The sequence below is a fragment of the Aquarana catesbeiana genome, linkage group LG07, assembly GCF_042186555.1.
Source record: "Aquarana catesbeiana isolate 2022-GZ linkage group LG07, ASM4218655v1, whole genome shotgun sequence".
NCBI lineage: Eukaryota > Metazoa > Chordata > Amphibia > Anura > Ranidae > Aquarana > Aquarana catesbeiana.
This window is the reverse complement of record NC_133330.1, coordinates 161,808,080-161,824,262: the sequence shown is the minus strand read 5'-3', so window position 1 is coordinate 161,824,262 and position 16,183 is coordinate 161,808,080. Positions and strand designations below refer to the sequence as shown.

The following is a 16,183-nucleotide window of genomic DNA, read 5'->3' as shown; positions in this document are numbered from 1 at the left end:
ATTGTCAACACAAGAACATGAGTATTGTAATCTGTGGTATGTCAAGTGTCAGATGCATGTTAGTGAGGTGTAGTCACTTTTTTAAACTTGACACTATGGGGTGGATTTACTAAAGACAAATAGACTATACAATCTACAAGTGCAGTTGCACTTATTTTCTTTAGTAAATATAAATGTAGTGAAGCTTCATTTTGTAAAGAACACCCAATCAGGTGCAAGGAAAATAATAAAACAGTATTTTTGCTTGCACGTGATTGGATGATGGAAATCAGCGTAGCTTTACCACATTTACTAAGCTCTGGGGAAAATGAGTGCATTTGCAGAGTGCACAGTCTATTTGCCTTTAGTAAATCCACCGCCACAGTATGTCTGTCAACAGTTCTGGTTTTTTATCAGGCATTATACAGTTATACAATTCATACATCTTTATTAACTTAACCCCTTCCCGCCCGAGCTATAGCCGAAATACGGCTACTGCGCAGGCTTAAAATGCCAGGAGGGCTGCCTGCACGCCAGTGCGATCTATCAGTGCTGCCAATCAGTGCCCATCAGTGCCTCATCATCATTGTCACTTATCAGTGTTGCTTATCAGTGCCGCCTATCAGTGCCCATCAGAATCTGGTGCAGCTGTGCTTAGATCAGCTTCCAGGTTTTGGGCCCCTTTCACACGGGCACCATCGCTAAGCAGAATCCGCTTGCTCAGCAGGGAATCTCTCCACTGATCTCTGCTAAGCAGGAGGATGACAGGTCCGAGTCCACTTCACTATGCGGAGTGGACTTACACAGGACCCCCCCCTGGTCCTGCTGACCTGCACGCGGCAATCTCCCGTTCTAAGCCCCAGTATATCCGCGTCAGAAGTTTGGGGCTTAGAAATCCCCTGAGCTGAATGTCCAAAACGTACCTTGTCAGGAGGGACATTTTGGAGCATTCTAATTGGTTAGCGCCGTCACAGGGCGGCGCCAACCAATAAGCAGCCGCATAGCCTGTCCTGTCAGCTATGGAGAAGACGCGTGGATGCAGAGGGGATTTCTAAGCCCTGGACTCCTGACGCAGGTATACCGGGGCTTAGAAAGGGAGATTGCCATGGTCCAGGTCAGCGGGACCAGGAGGGCAAGGAGGGGGTCCTGTGTAAGTTCACCTTACAGATTTTTCTGTAAAGGTGAACTTACACTTTAATGAACAAGCTGAAGTTAGAAGCTGATTGGTTACAATGCACAGCTGCACCAGATTCTGTGTGCACCACTTTAAGACCCCTTTCACACTGAGGCAGTTTTCAGGCGTTTTAGCATTAGAAATAGCCCCAAAAAAGCGCCTGAAAACTGCCTCCCATTCTGTGCAGTGTGTGCTTTCACACAGGGCAATGCGCTTGCGGGACGTTAGGAAAAGTCCTGCAAGGAGCATCTTTGAGGTGGCATGGGAGCTCTGTATGTAGCACTCCCAAAACACCCCTGCCCATTGCACTGAATGGGCAGCGCTTCCAAAGCGTCTTAAAAGCGCTTTGAAAGCGCTGCAATACAGAACTTTTTACCTTTTTTTTTAAAGGTGAAAACCTCTCCAGCTAGCGGCTGAAAAGCGCTGCTAAAACACCGCAAAAATGAGCGTCACTTTAGCGCCAAAAGCACGGCACTGCAGTGTGAAAGGGGTTTTAGTATACTAAACTTCAAGATTTATGTTTGGGTGTTGGTATTGGTATTTATGTATTTCTGTATTAAGAAATTGTATGTTTGAACTTGGCGGCGCTGCCCCATTGATTTCAAGGACAGGGGCACTTTAGGAGCGGTGTATACACCGCACCTACATCGCAGCAAAGATGCTTGCAGGACTTTTTTTTACCATCCTGCCAGTGCACCACTCCAGTGTGAAAGCACTCAGGCTTTCAGACTGGAGAGACAGGAGAGGCTCTTTACAGTCGCTACGCAGGCACTATTTTTAGCGCCTGTAAAGCGCCTGTAAAGCGCCTCAGTGTGAAAGTAGCCTTACTTTATTCCAGTTTATTTTACACATATTTTGAATTGGCCCCTTTGCCACTTGGACCATGGAACATGTGTTTGTATTCCAGAGGTGACATGTATATATTAATAAAATAGTGCAGCGCTAAATCTAAAAATATCAAATAACAAATCACAAACACCAATGATAAGTGTCCATATAAAGTGCTGAAGTTGAACAATCATGTAGGTGACTTTGTGAAGAGCCTCCACCACTGGTAGTATTAGCAGCTCACCTCCCAGAGTGGACCCCTGTAGAAATAGGGTCACAAGCGCTTTCCCCTAGATGGGGTAAGTAATGCTGTGAAGATGGGTGGAATCACCAGGATGGGCTAATAGGAGAAACAAATCCTCTGCACGCTCGGAATTCCTCCAAGCATAAAGGACAAAAGCTCCAGTATCATGATTAAGCATGATATGCTCTCTGCCAGAATGGGTATTTATTGCATATAAAAAGAGAATAAAACTTACAAGCGCGGCACTGTAACCGAGTGCCAAGTATACAGGCATGTACGATAAGAATCAGCGATAGCCGCGGGTGACATCACGTGATTCCATTCCGTCCGTACGCTTTACGTCCCAGGGGGTGGGACTTCGTCAGCGGATGCGGAAATTACCTCGGCCACCCGCTTTAAATGGTAAAGGCCATTTACTGTGGAAACAGAGATCATCATCATATGGTATACCAGGTCAGCTCTCTACTAACCCGAAAACTCCCAGGAAGTGTCCACACATACCGAAATTAGAAGAACATCCGCAGTTTGAAATCCCACAAGACATTCTGTTTGCTTAACCAATAAGCATGATTCAATATAAAAAATTAATTAGAATATGGAGAACTTTTCCCCATGCCTTAAAAGACTATATATTAAAACCATTACCATTATCATGGCATAAATTTGAAATATAAAAAATATAATTAAAATTAAGGAATTTAGAAATGACGTAACATCAATTCGCGGCCATCCACAATAGAACACTTTAAACAATGAATTATATTATATTAAAAACAACAACAGCAGCCAAATACACATTTAACGATCAGATATGAAAGAATTATTATCAAAATCAACGTTTAAGCCTGCAGGTACTATGACCTTTGTCTCATGTATCCAGTAAGATTCCCTGCGGCTTAGTTGATGTAAAAAATTACCCAATGTTTAATGACCCTCTCTATGCCCCAAAATCTAAGGCCATGAGGATCCTGATTATGAAATAATTTAAAATGCCTAGAGACATGAGTCTTTAACCCTTTTTTTGATGTTCCCCTAAACCAGTGGTTCTCAACCTGGGGGTCAGGACCCACTCGGGGGTCGAATGACGATTTGCCAGGGGTCACCAAATCCTGGGCTGTTCCTGAAGCCCGCACCGCTCTCCCAGCCTTTTCCCGGCCACCCAGAAGGGCTGACCCTGAAGCCTGTGGCCACCCAGCTGTGCTGTTCCTGGAGCCAGTGGCCGCCCAGTCAGCCTCTTCGCAGCCGCCCATTCAGTTCACGGCTGGGGGGAAGAGACTAGAGGTCAGCTGACTGGTGAGGAATGTGAAGTTGGAGGGGCTGGAGGAGACCCCAGCTCCTGATTTCGGCATAGGTGTCACTGCTACGAGACACCACAAAGTCGGAGACACAGTGAAGCCAGAGACACAGTGAGTAACACTACCTGTGATTATAGTTGCCATTAAAAGTCCCCACTACAGTTCTCAGATCAGCAGATGACCTAAATCAAGAGCACCTAAGTTGGCTGGTCAGAACTCCCCCCAGCACTGGAAGGGAGAGGAAAAGAGAGGGAGGAACAAAGAAACAGGGAGAGAAAGAATAAGAGAAAGAACAAGAAACACGGTTAGAGAGAGGGATGGGGGGGGGAAAAAAACAAGAAATTAGGATAGAGAGAGAGATAAGAGGGAAAGAAAGGAGAACAAAGACAGAGTGGTACATCCTAAAATGTACCATGAGGGGTTTTAATACTGTACGAGTGGAAGGGAGCGCTAAATGTCCGTGGGTTAGGGGCGCAAATTACTTGTCTTGCCTTGGGTGCTGACAACCCACACTACGAAAATAATTTTACTGTTAGGGGTCGCAACTTGGGAAATTTTATCGTGGGGTCACGGCACTAGTTGGGTTGAGAACCACTGCCCTAAACAGACATGTAAAGGTCTGGAGGTCCTACCAATGTATTGCAAACTGCCATCACATTCAAGCATGTAAACAACACCAACTATTTTACATGTAATCAATTGCTGAATAGAATAATTTTTATTGGTAACTGTGGCAACAAATTCTTTACGCTTTTTATTGTTAACATTCGAATGCCTACAGGCTGTACAACGCCCACAGGCATAGAAACCACTAAGCAAAGAGAATAACCTATTTTCAGACTGAATAGCGGGATTAACAACTCCTGGGGCTATACGATCCTGCAACGTGGGAGCTTTTCTATATATAAATTGTGGTCTTGCTGGCAGCACCGGGCCTAACACCTTATCCTGTTTGAGTATAGACCAATTTTTTGACACTATCTTTTCAAACTTCTTATATTGGACATTATAGTCCAACACCATTTTAAAATTATTCACATCATTTTTAAGGTCCCTATTTATATTAGACACTAACACCTGTCTGTCAGTAGTCCTCACTTTCTCAATTTCTCCAACCAGGGTATCTTTATCATACCCCTTCTGCTCAAACCTAGAGGCTAAAACCTGCGACTGAGAGACAAAGTCCCCTTCTCGAGTACAATTTTGTCTTAGTTTAAGAAACTGCCCCCTGGGGATGTTGTACAACCACAGCCAGTGGTGGCAACTCTTCAGGGGGATGTAGGCATTCCGATCTGTTAGTTTAAAATAGTTACACATCTTAAAATACTCATTGTCCATAGAGATTTCCAAGTCCAAAAAGACCATGCTTTCCATATTAATCCATGTAAGGGAGATGTTCTTTGTGTTGTTATTCATTGTCTGAATAAACTTATCCAAACTAGACATCTCTCCTTCCCAAACCGTAATGAGATCATCAGGAAATCTCCTGTAACAGACAAGTTCTGGGGGGCGATTCTTGAAGACTGCCTCCTCCTCCCAGTGGGCTATAAATAAATTGGCCACATTGGGAGCAAGACGGGCTCCCATCGCAACCCCCTGGTTTGTAAGTAAAACTGTCATACCAGAAATAATTCCTGGATAAACAGAAATTCAGACTTTTTTAAATATTTTTTTTGTGTTTCCTGGGGAGCACAGAAGAGGATAATGCCCACTGCACCGATGCTAGAACATCCTTATGCCCTATGATATATAACGAGCTTACATCTGCGGTAACAAGGATACTAGAGGGAGTACACTTCAGAGATTCCAAAACCTGAATGATGCGTTTCGTATCTTTAAGGGAGGCATCTGTTTTTACAACTAACGGTTGAAGAAAGGAATCTAAATATTGACCCAATCTAGCACAGACCGATTCAATCCCATTCACGATTGGTCTGCTTGGAGGGTTGACACTGTCCTTATGGATTTTTGGGAGAAAATAAATAATAGGAGTTCTACAAAAAGAGGATCCAGATAAGCAGCCTTCTTTTTACTGGGAATACCCTTAACCTTCCCATCTTCAACTATGGTGTGTAGTTCATCTTTGAACTCCATCATAGAATCCTTATTCTATAATTTATACGTGTCATGATCATTCAAAAAGCAACCCATCTCTGCTTGGTAGTATGACTTACTTAAGACAACTAAACAACCTCCCTTATCCGCAGGGCATATGATGATTTCCTTTTGCTTCTCTAAAGACTTAATGCCATTCCTAATGTACTGGGGATCTACCAATTTTCTCACTTTAAGACCATCCAGATCCTTAACCACCATATTATTAAACACCTCTAGAAATGTATTATCCATGTTGAGAGGTTTAGGGTTGAAAATGTTTTTATTGTTATAAAGCAACAAAAGAAAATAATGCATTTGACATAAAATATGGCATGTAAAGAGAACAACCAGCGAGCAAAATGGCTATCGCCCACAGCTAAGCTGAGAGTTGTTAAGTGAATTATAATATAAAACAAATCATGTCAAACATTTTTATTTATTTTTTTAATTTATTTCAGGTACTTATATAGCGCTGTCAATTTACGCAGCGCTTTACATATTCATTGTACATTCACATCAGTCCCTACCCTCAAGGAGCTTACAATCTAAGGTCCCTAACTTACATTCATACATACTAGGGACAATTTAGACAGGATCCAATTAACCTACCAGCATGTCTTTGGAGTGTGGGAGGAAACCGGAGTACCCGGAGGAAACCCACGCAGGCACAGGGAGAACATGCAAACTCCAGGCAGGTAGTGTCGTGGTTGGGATTCGAACAAGCGACCCTTCTTACTGCTAGGTGAGAGTGCTACCCACTAGACCACTGTGCCGCCCAATGTATCAAAATATCAAAATAATAGAGCGGAAGAAGGGAGGTAAACAGGGAGAGGGAAAACAGAAAGGAGGAGAAGGGAGGGGAAGGGAAGGGGTGGGAGTGGGTTCTGCCGGCTGGAGGAAGGACCCCAGATCCTCAGATATAGTCAAGGGATCAGTGGGTATTCAAAATTGTGGGGGAAGCTGTAATCGGAGTGGCGGGGAGCAAGGTAACCACCGTGTCTGAGGAGGAGAAGCGTTGCCAGACCGACCATAATATTGTGAATTTCTCGTAGGTGTCATTGTCAAGCGCCAGCATCTCCTCCATACGCATAATATCATTCATGGTGGAGGTCCAGAGAGACAACGGGGGAATGGTCGTTGTCTTCCAGAAGAGGGGTATGAGTTGGCGAGCCACAGACAGGAAGAAACGTAGAAGATTACGCTTTTGAGAGGCTATTGAACCTGGCAGTATAGATAGGAGGGCTATTTCAGGAGTCAATTGCAGAGAATCATCGTAAATTTTTTCATATACCTGGGATACCTGATTCCAGAAGGGCCGGATCCGATCACACTCCCACCAGATGTGCAAATACGACCCTGTTGTAAGAGAACAACGCCAACAAATAGATGAAGTTGAGGGGAAAAATTTCCGCAGGGAGGCAGGGTCCCTATACCACCTCGCCATGACCTTAAAATTCTTCTCTTGTGAGTAACATGAGATTGAGGACTTATGCGCAAAATGGAACGCGGTTTGCCAGTCCGCTCTGGAAATGATCTTTCCCAGGTCTGCCGACCAAACTCTAGTGTAGGTGGGCAGGTCTTTCTGTGTAAGAGATTGAATCAGACTGTAAATATGTGAGAGCAAGTGTCTAGGTAGTTCTTGAAGAGAGCTGAGGTGTTCAAAATCAGTCAAGCGGCGATGTACCTGAGAGGAAGTGAAAAGATGTTTGGTGAAGGTGGAAAGGTGTAGGGAAGTGAGCCAGTCTCGGCTTCCTGGAGGGATATTTGGTGTTCCATTGTCCGCCTGGACAAAGGAGTGGGCTTGAGGCCAGGAGGAGCGGGGGAAAGAGCCTATAGCGAAAGCCCCTATACCCTGTGGAAAGGCAGGATTATCAAAAAGTGGTGATAAGGGAGATGTGTCTGAAGATAGAATCTCACATAGACCTCTCTTATACCACAGCACGAGGGCAGCTGTAGTCAGGCGTGAGGAGTCAGCCAAAGCTGACAAGTTACGTTTATAACCCTAAAGTAAAGCCCTGAGATCAATGGGGGACATATCCTGTTCAACCATAACTGAGGCTTTTTGGAGAGGTCGTGGGAACCATTCAAGGATACGTGCTGTTACTGTGGCTTTGTAATAAAGCTCAAAATCGGGTAAACCTGTACCACCTTGCAATTTTGGCCGGGTAAGTAGCTTAAATTTAATTCTCGATAATCCTTTATTCCACAGAAAGCGAATAGAGAGAGAACGCAGAGTAGAGAAAAAGGATTTGGGTATTACAGTCGGAATGGTCTGAAACAAGTAAAGCAATTTGAGTAAGGTGTCCATTTTAAGGGTGTTTATGCGTCCAAACCAGGGTATGGGTTTGTCCCTCCAAGAGGCAAGATCTTTACGGAGACGGGAAAGGAGGGGGATGTAGTTCAGTGTAAAGAGGAGTGAAAGGTTAGCCGGTATGGTTACGCCTAAATACGTAATGCCCTTAGACTGCCAATGAAATGTGTAATTGGATTTGAGGGAGGATAGAGTGGAAGCAGGGAGAGAGATATTAAGCGCCTCAGTCTTGGAGATATTGAGTTTAAAATTACTCAGCTTTCCAAAACGTTGAAATTCCAAGAACAAGGAGGGGAGGGTAATATGTGGTTGGCGTGCGTAAATAAGTAGGTCATCAGCGTATAATGAAAGCTTATGGTGTGCAGATGGCGTGCGTATGCATTGTATGGAATAATTTTGGCGAATAGCACACGCTAGGTGCTCCATTACTATGACAAAAAGAAGGGGTGAAAGGGGGCATATCTGGCGAGTCCCGTTGGATATATCAAATGCTGCCGAGGAGGTACCATTAACCAGGACCGAAGCAGAGGGGTGGGAGTAGAGTGACATAATTTTGGAGATGAAGGGAGATCCCAACCCGATTTGCTCGAGAGAAAGTTTCAAGAAACGCCAGTTAATCTGGTCGAAGGCCTTCTCGGCATCGAAGGAGAGAACATGTTGAGAGGTTTAAATGTCGCTTTATTGCGAAGTTTAGAATGAACCCCTTCCTCAACTGCAACATTCCTAATAGGATTTGACAAAAAATATTTTTTGATATTAAGGTTCCTAATATATTTTTGTATACTTACATACGTCTGAAATTTATTGAGATTTTTGGTTGGGGCAAACTTAAGGCCTTTATCCAAAACATGTATCTCATCATCATTCAGAGAGATGCCACTCAGATTATATATTCCTGTTCCTATTGGGGTTTTGACATTTTGAAATCGCCTACCCTCTCTCCTTCTTCTCTTTCGCGTTGTGGGCCATTTTATACAGACATTTGTTGAGGAGAATGTCTCCAACAATCCCTCACGATGGGCTGGTATGGTGGAGGACCCTTCCCTGGTCCGCTCTGGGCCCCTGAAAAATCCCCTCCCTAATAGGAAGCATGATTTTGTAAAGGCGCAAATCTATTATGGATGGGCACTTGCCCACCGTGGGGATATGGTGATCTCCCTCTACTGGAATAACTCCCATGAGATTCTGAATAGTGGCGAGTATTTTCCCAATTTCGGGATGATTCATTATTGTAAGGCAAATGTGGTTGAGAATTATCTCGATAAGTGGACTGCTGGTATCCTCCGCTCCTGCCTCTACCTCTCCTATTCCTCCCTCTCTTATTATTTCCTCTAAATTGATAGTCTGTCTTGGGTGTATGATATCCTCCCTGATTGGGCCAATCATACACATTGGCAGGACCTCCTCTGGGGGTAGGTATTGGGGAGTCTATATTTAGTTGTTTCGGGGGTATTTTGTCAGAGCCCTGACTAGGCGGATTAACAGCATTCTGCCATTTAAATATTGTACCATTACCAAAATCATCCAAATCTCTCGTAAAATGTTCTTTTTTTCTTAGATTGAATTTCTAGATCCCATTTAGTAAGTTTATTTTTTAATGCAACAGACAATTTGAGAAACTCTTCACTATCTTTTTAGATTCTATGCGATTTGTGATATCTCTAATCTGTGAATCTAAAATATTAATTTTTCTGTGTTTACGCAAAAATTCCAACAGCTCAAAACCTTTTTTAGTAAAAAAGTCACCCCATTCCTTCATGGATTCATCATCTAATAATACATCATTTGGGGGTACATCCCACCTGAGACGTCTAGGAATGAGTTTGGCTGATAAATATTGCACGAATGAAGTGATATCCCACCATGCTTTAACCTTCTTCTCAAAGATGCGTCCCAGTTTTTTAAAGGAATAAGATAAATCATTAGCATGATCAGTGGACTGGTTCCTTGAGAAAATCTCTCTGATTTTAACCTCACGTTTTCCAAATACTGGAAAACATCCATAATTGCTGCTTGATTTGGGATAAGTTGAATGTGTAAATATAAATAAATATCAATCAGTGCAATTAAAATTCTATACCAACAAGCTGCTGAACACTCAGGGTCAAACTATCAAATCCCTCAAAGTAATTATATTAATAAAATAGAGCAGCACTAAATCTAAAAATATCAAATAACAAATCACAAACACCAATGATAAGTGTCCTTATAAAATGCTGAAGTTGAACAATCATATAGGTGACTTTGTGAAGAACCTCCATCACTGGTAGTATTAGCAGCTCACCTCCCAGAGTGGACTCCTGTAGGAATAGGGTCATAAGCGCTTTCCCCTAGATGGGGTGAGTAATGCTGTGTAGATGGGTGGAATCATCAGGATGGGCTAATAGGAGAAACAAAGCCTTCTCTGCATGCTCCCAATCCCTCCAAGCAAAGGACAAACTCTCCTGTATCACGATTAAAGTGGATGTAAACCCCCCCAATTTTTTTTTTTTATATCATACTGTAGAGTATAAGATTTCCTATCATTTGAGCCCAGTCTTGCCACACAGAGTTAATCCATCTCTGAGCAATCCCCTTTTATTGTTCAATGAGACAATTCTTGACAAACTGAGAAAAACTTTGTCAAATACTCCCCCTTGCTGTGAGTGACAGGTGATTTACATCTCGTGCATTAGCCTAAGAGACATGCAGTATTTTTAAATTCCCTCCCCCACTCCTTTCTTCAGCAGCTCTGCAAGGATTGGCTGTTCCACACCTCACCATGATTTGGCATGCTGAAGTCATGTGGTTGCTTTCCTGTCTTTTCACTGGATGTTAGAGATCATAGCAGAAGTTCAGTGTTAGAAATACACAGGAGAAATGCATATTGACAAGGGGAGTGTAGAGGTGGGCGGGGAGTCTACTGACATTACGACTCCACCCACCGAGCTCCAGACAACAGACCCACCCACAGAATATGCAGTTTTTTGGGTCTAATAACAGACAGAGGGGAGACATTTGACAGGTAAGGATACATGCAGGAGGCATGTATATCCTTATAGATAACCCCTATGGCAGTAGTTTAGAAAGGATGACATTGGGTTTACATCCACTTTAAGCATGTATATACCCTTAACTTAGGTTAGTGTTGGAAAATAGAGCGTAAACCTTTTTTTTAAATCACACTGCAATACAGTGCATGACTCTGAACCGGCAGCACTGAAAACACTTTATTTGACTTTGATGTTTCCATGTGAAATAAGGTATGCGTTATTATACATGTATGTGATCAGGGCCTAAGACTTGACCAATCTATATATCTTAAAGTAACAGGATAAAGTCATTTCTCTGAGACTAGAGTACTGGTAGAGGGTGGGATCAAGTATTTTTGCATACATTCACGGTAATCATGTGTGTATTATCTTATGTTGATAAAGCTGAACAATGTGTATTTTATTGGTATATGACATGTTCCTTCCTATCTTTTACACTACAGAGGAGCAAATGGAGGCACGTCCAGAAAAGTGGTCTTTGCCACGTCCTGAAAAGATTCATCATGTGGTAGAAGATTTCCTTACAGACTGGACTGCACCTAGTGCTCACTTGTTGCCACTTCGTCGTTTTCTAGAAAACTGTCTACAAACAGACCTCAGAGCTTTCTATGCAGGTCTGTATAAGGAATGTATGGGAAGCTGCAAGTGTGCGCTTATTGCGCAGTGGTAAAAAGTTTCAGAATTCTTGGGAAATTTCTGGATTCCTATTTAGTACAGTTTTGCCTTGTTTAATAATAATGGATTTTCTTTAGGGCCCATTCACACCAACAGCTGTGTTAGAACATAGCTCCTGGTGTTCCATCTGATGACAGTGGTGCTGTGCATTATTTACATTTTTTCTGTGAACATTTTATTGAATTGTCACATGGAATGGCCAAGATGCTTTGATTTGTGGGCGCAGCAAATTTAATTAGGCTTGTCAAGTTGACAGTCTACACCACCTGCCAAACTCACCCATCAATTTTGTTTGGACTGAGCCACAATTGTTACAGTTACAGTACATTAGTTCAATGCAATCACAGTTTAGTAAAAAAAAAAAATAACAGCAGAGCCTGGAAGCCACTCTTCTACCACCCTTTGAAAAGCAGTCCACTGCAGATTGGCTTTCAAAGACTGCTGGCGTGTGAAGCTAGCGTTAAGTTTCTGATTTAAGCAGAGCAGTTATTAACTCTGACCTGTGCCTCATAGGCATGCTGCATATCTTGTCGATTTAGGGGAGCAACTGCTGCTATCCTATCCTGTGACTGATCAATGTGCTTTTCAGGGTTCTATTAAACCGTTCCATCAACCTATCAGTTTGGGGGTGGTACACTAGGGTTTATAAGTAAGAACTTTGAACTGGCAATGCAGCTCTTGGGTATTTTGAAGGGGGTTCATTGGTCCATCAAAATACCTATACAGGAAAACATGTGAAACGGCTATTTTTCTATAACCTTAGAGTGCTGTATGTGTATATGAGAGGGATTGCTTCTGGATACCGTGTGGCATAGCCAAGTAATACAGTACAGTAAGTCATGGGACACTACAAAATAAGGGGTATACCAGGGATTATGATCTGGCTTTTCTTGTACCCTGTCTATCACCTTTACATTTTTCAATGTATTTGCCAAATTAGGATCATGCAATTGTACAGTCCCAAAATCTTCCCTAACCACTGGTATATCTGACACTGAAGCCGTTTTCTGTGACTCCCCAACCGTGATCGCTAGTGGGAAATTGTCAGGTACCTCTGACATTTACTTCAGACACACATTCAGAACTGGCAACCTCCTTTTTTCCCATAGTTCCCAAAACAGAGGAAAATCACAGCACAGTATAATACTGTGAAAAAAGTTCTTAACCTTATTTATGACACGATTTACAGTTCCTCTAGGTGTCTCCTCTAACAGCACTGCAGTAGGATAGTCTTTAACATCGTCATGTATACAGATTACTCCTATTCGGTCTGAGCCAAGCTTTGTAGGTTCCCCCAGAATAGCAATAATAAAGGTGATGAGGCTTACCCAAGGTTAACTTTTTTCCTGTTTTCAAGGGCCCTGCCTTGGTGTGCATATTCTGCAGATATTGCTTGACAGCAATATGTGGCTCCACAGGGGACACAAGCTTGTCCACACTCTTGAGGTCTTTGTGCCTAATGCCTTGCTGTCTGTTATCTGACAAGGTTCTGATATAATGGTTTTACATACACTACTTGCTCTACAATTCGAGCAGGGTTGAGAACTCCTGGTTGGAATCTCTTGTTTGTAAGGTGAAATAAATCATACATCTCAGACCTTGTGGTCTGAGATACATTGGATCGCCATGGAAACCCTGTGCATGGCTAGAAATGTTCCTTTGAGTTTAGTATACTCTTTGACATTCTAAGGTTGCAAGCCCAAGGCTTTCTTGGGGGTCTTCTGTTAAACAGGGTGCTAGCACATCCACCTGCTGATCCTCAGGCAGCTTCTACCATTCAGAAACTCTCTCAAAAGATGACAAAATAGGCTTCTAAGTCAGAGATAATGTACGCAATGGACACATTCCCTAATGCACATTATACCAGCTGTTAAAGTGGAAACATCAGCCCCTAAGCCGCCATCTACCTTTCTGACAGGGCTTGTATCTACTGCTCGAGAGAGGTTCACTTGCTGTTAATTCTTTAGGGACGCCTGGTGGGCTTCAGTTACATGTTCGGTAGTTCAGCAGTTCACCTCTTGCTCAGTCTGCTATTAAGAAACAATGCACTGTTGCTGGTTATTCCTCCCCATTCAAGTCTTAGGCTACTTTTGCACTGGGGCGCTTTTTTTTTTTCAGGCATTTTTGCAAGATAGCGCCTGAAAAGCGTCTCTCAAGCCACCCCAGTGTGAAAGCTTTCACACTGGGGTGGTGCATTGCAGGACAAGGAAAAAAAGTCCTGCAAGCAGTATCTTTGAGGCGTTGCGGGAGCGGTGAATTCACTGCTTCAGAAATGCCCCTGCCATTGAAATCAATGGCCAGCGCTGCTGAAGCGCCTGTCCCAGTGTAAGAGGGCCCTTACTGTTCCCGTGGAGATTGCCATGATCAGTTCTTGCTTCTTCCTCCCCTTCACTCCTTGCCATGCTCAGCTTCTTAATTGGCTCCTTTTTTGCCCCCTGTGGTCCAGAGCCAGTTGCCATTGTGGCTCCTTTAACCACCCCTTCCCCCAAGTCTATGTTCTGCTGATATTCTGCCTTCTTTTTCTTCGATCATAGTGCATGATCAGTTTGAATTTTGCCCACCATGATCACTTTTAATGCAATGGCACACTTTACCAAATAATGTCCAGCTAATTGCCTAGTAATGCACACCACTGAATTGTGTACCACTCAAAAGCCAGAAATCATTCAACCAAAATGTGTATATATTGTGAGGCACTGGTAGGATTGTGGATGGTGCATATGCGTCACCTAGTTTTCTTGCCTATACATGGTGAGAGGCTCCAGGGTTTGTATCTGGTATGGAGGAAAAAAAGAGTTTGTTGAGTGATCTTGATAGTTTCCATTCCTGGAGCCCGGAGGTTTTGTAGAGCTTTGGGTGAGATAAGCCTCCATCCACATCTGACCTGCTTGCCAGACCTCATTATTAGTCTTAGCTGATCACATGTCTTTTTAAATGTAAGCTGACTGATGCTCGAAACTCTTTTTGTCTGCAGTGAGAGCCTGTTTTGGGTAAAAAGGCTACTGCTAACAGAATACTAAGAAGAAAAAAAATAGCGTAGGACAAACCCGCTTGGACTATTTCTAAGTTTCCCTGTCTTCTGGATGATTTACTGCTACCAATACCTGTTAAGTCCCACCTATATATATGCTCTTTCTTAGAGCTTTTGCCTGCTTAAAATTAGCCACACCACTGGCTAAAAAAAAAAGAAAACAGATTCGCCCATCCACACAAAGGATTGAATTCTGTTGAGCAGGGACAGCCACTCACTAATCATAATTTGCCCAGTCCCTGCTAAACCAGCTTAGTTCTGATTAGTGTATGGTCAACCTAAGGTCCTGTTAATGTTCAATCTTGCTGTGTTTGGCTTTTTTTTTTTTTTTTGTGAAAGAAGTTATCTGATATGCTCTTAGTTTTTACTTTCTTTCTTATTTTGTAGATTCATGCTTTGCACTTTCTTTGTTGCATGGGAAAATACCTGTGTTCTGCCAGCTGGGTTATCTACAGAACCAAGGACTTTTAAGAAAAGAGCATCAAGGACAACATTCTAATAAGACCTACACACTGAGAACTTACATAACAGCTGAAATACCATATAAAATGCAACAAAAGGATGAACTCTGACATTTACAAAAATGGAATTGGGATCTATGGACTTTCCAGCAGGCAGTACTATAAATGATAATTTGTTAAACTCAGGAAACTGCATTCATTATTGCTGAAGTAGAATCAAGGTTCTCATCTCTAAAAGAATTAATAAAGCATTAGACAGAACAATGAGGCTGTACAAATAGCAGTATACTAAAGCAACCAATCATTTATGCACTCTCTGCATAAGTAACCTTGTGTGCAACTAAAGGAGACCAGTCACTTTCAGAGGTTTAAATAGTCTCTTAAAGCCTCTTGAGGAAAGCAAAAGAAGGAAACATTAGAGATAGAGCTAAATAAAGATTTAAGAATAGATTTAAGATAAAGATAGAATAAGAGGCTTTCGGTAGTTAAATGTTCCTTTCACAGAGACAAATAATTCCACAGCAGTGCATTATTTATTTTTGTGAGCTGAACTTTTTGGTGCAGATATTATATAGAGATAATATAACAAAGGAATGTCAAATAAAGCATACGTTATATTTTATTCTGTACCCTTGTATCATACCTCAAGACATTGTTATCTACTGTGTAAAAAAGAGATTATATTTCTGGTTTACTGCATTAAAAAAAAAAAAATTATCCCTCTTAGGGTCACTATACATGTTACAATCTGACCATACAATTTTTAATCTAGCCAAACAATGGGATTGATTTACTAAAAGGCAAATATATTGTGCACCGCAAGTGCACTTGCTCCAGCGCTTAGTAAATGAGATAAAGCTTCAATTTGCAAAGAATACTCAATCACACGCAAGCAAAATGAAAAACAGAATTTTTGCTTGCACAGGATTGGATGACAGAAATCAGCAGAGCATCCCCTCATTTCAAAGCTTCCCCTCAGAGCAACTGCACTTGCAGTGCACAGTATACTTGCCTTACAGTGGAAGTAAACTTCCATTGCTAAATTTTCCCTATAGG

The 16,183-nt window shown here is 42.3% G+C and overlaps 1 protein-coding gene across 1 annotated transcript in view; it reads left to right on the top strand.

Annotated features, from left to right (window-relative positions):
* Nucleotides 1-15,749, top strand: part of FOXRED2 (FAD dependent oxidoreductase domain containing 2) — a 39,681-nt gene extending 23,932 nt beyond the window's left edge. The window contains exons 9-10 of the mRNA XM_073592819.1: nucleotides 11,404-11,574; nucleotides 15,054-15,749. Of these exons, the coding sequence (XP_073448920.1) occupies nucleotides 11,404-11,574; nucleotides 15,054-15,238 (356 nt within the window). The 3' untranslated portion in view covers nucleotides 15,239-15,749. The remainder of the gene's footprint in view (nucleotides 1-11,403; nucleotides 11,575-15,053) is intronic.
* The last annotated feature ends 434 nt before the right edge of the window (nucleotides 15,750-16,183 follow it).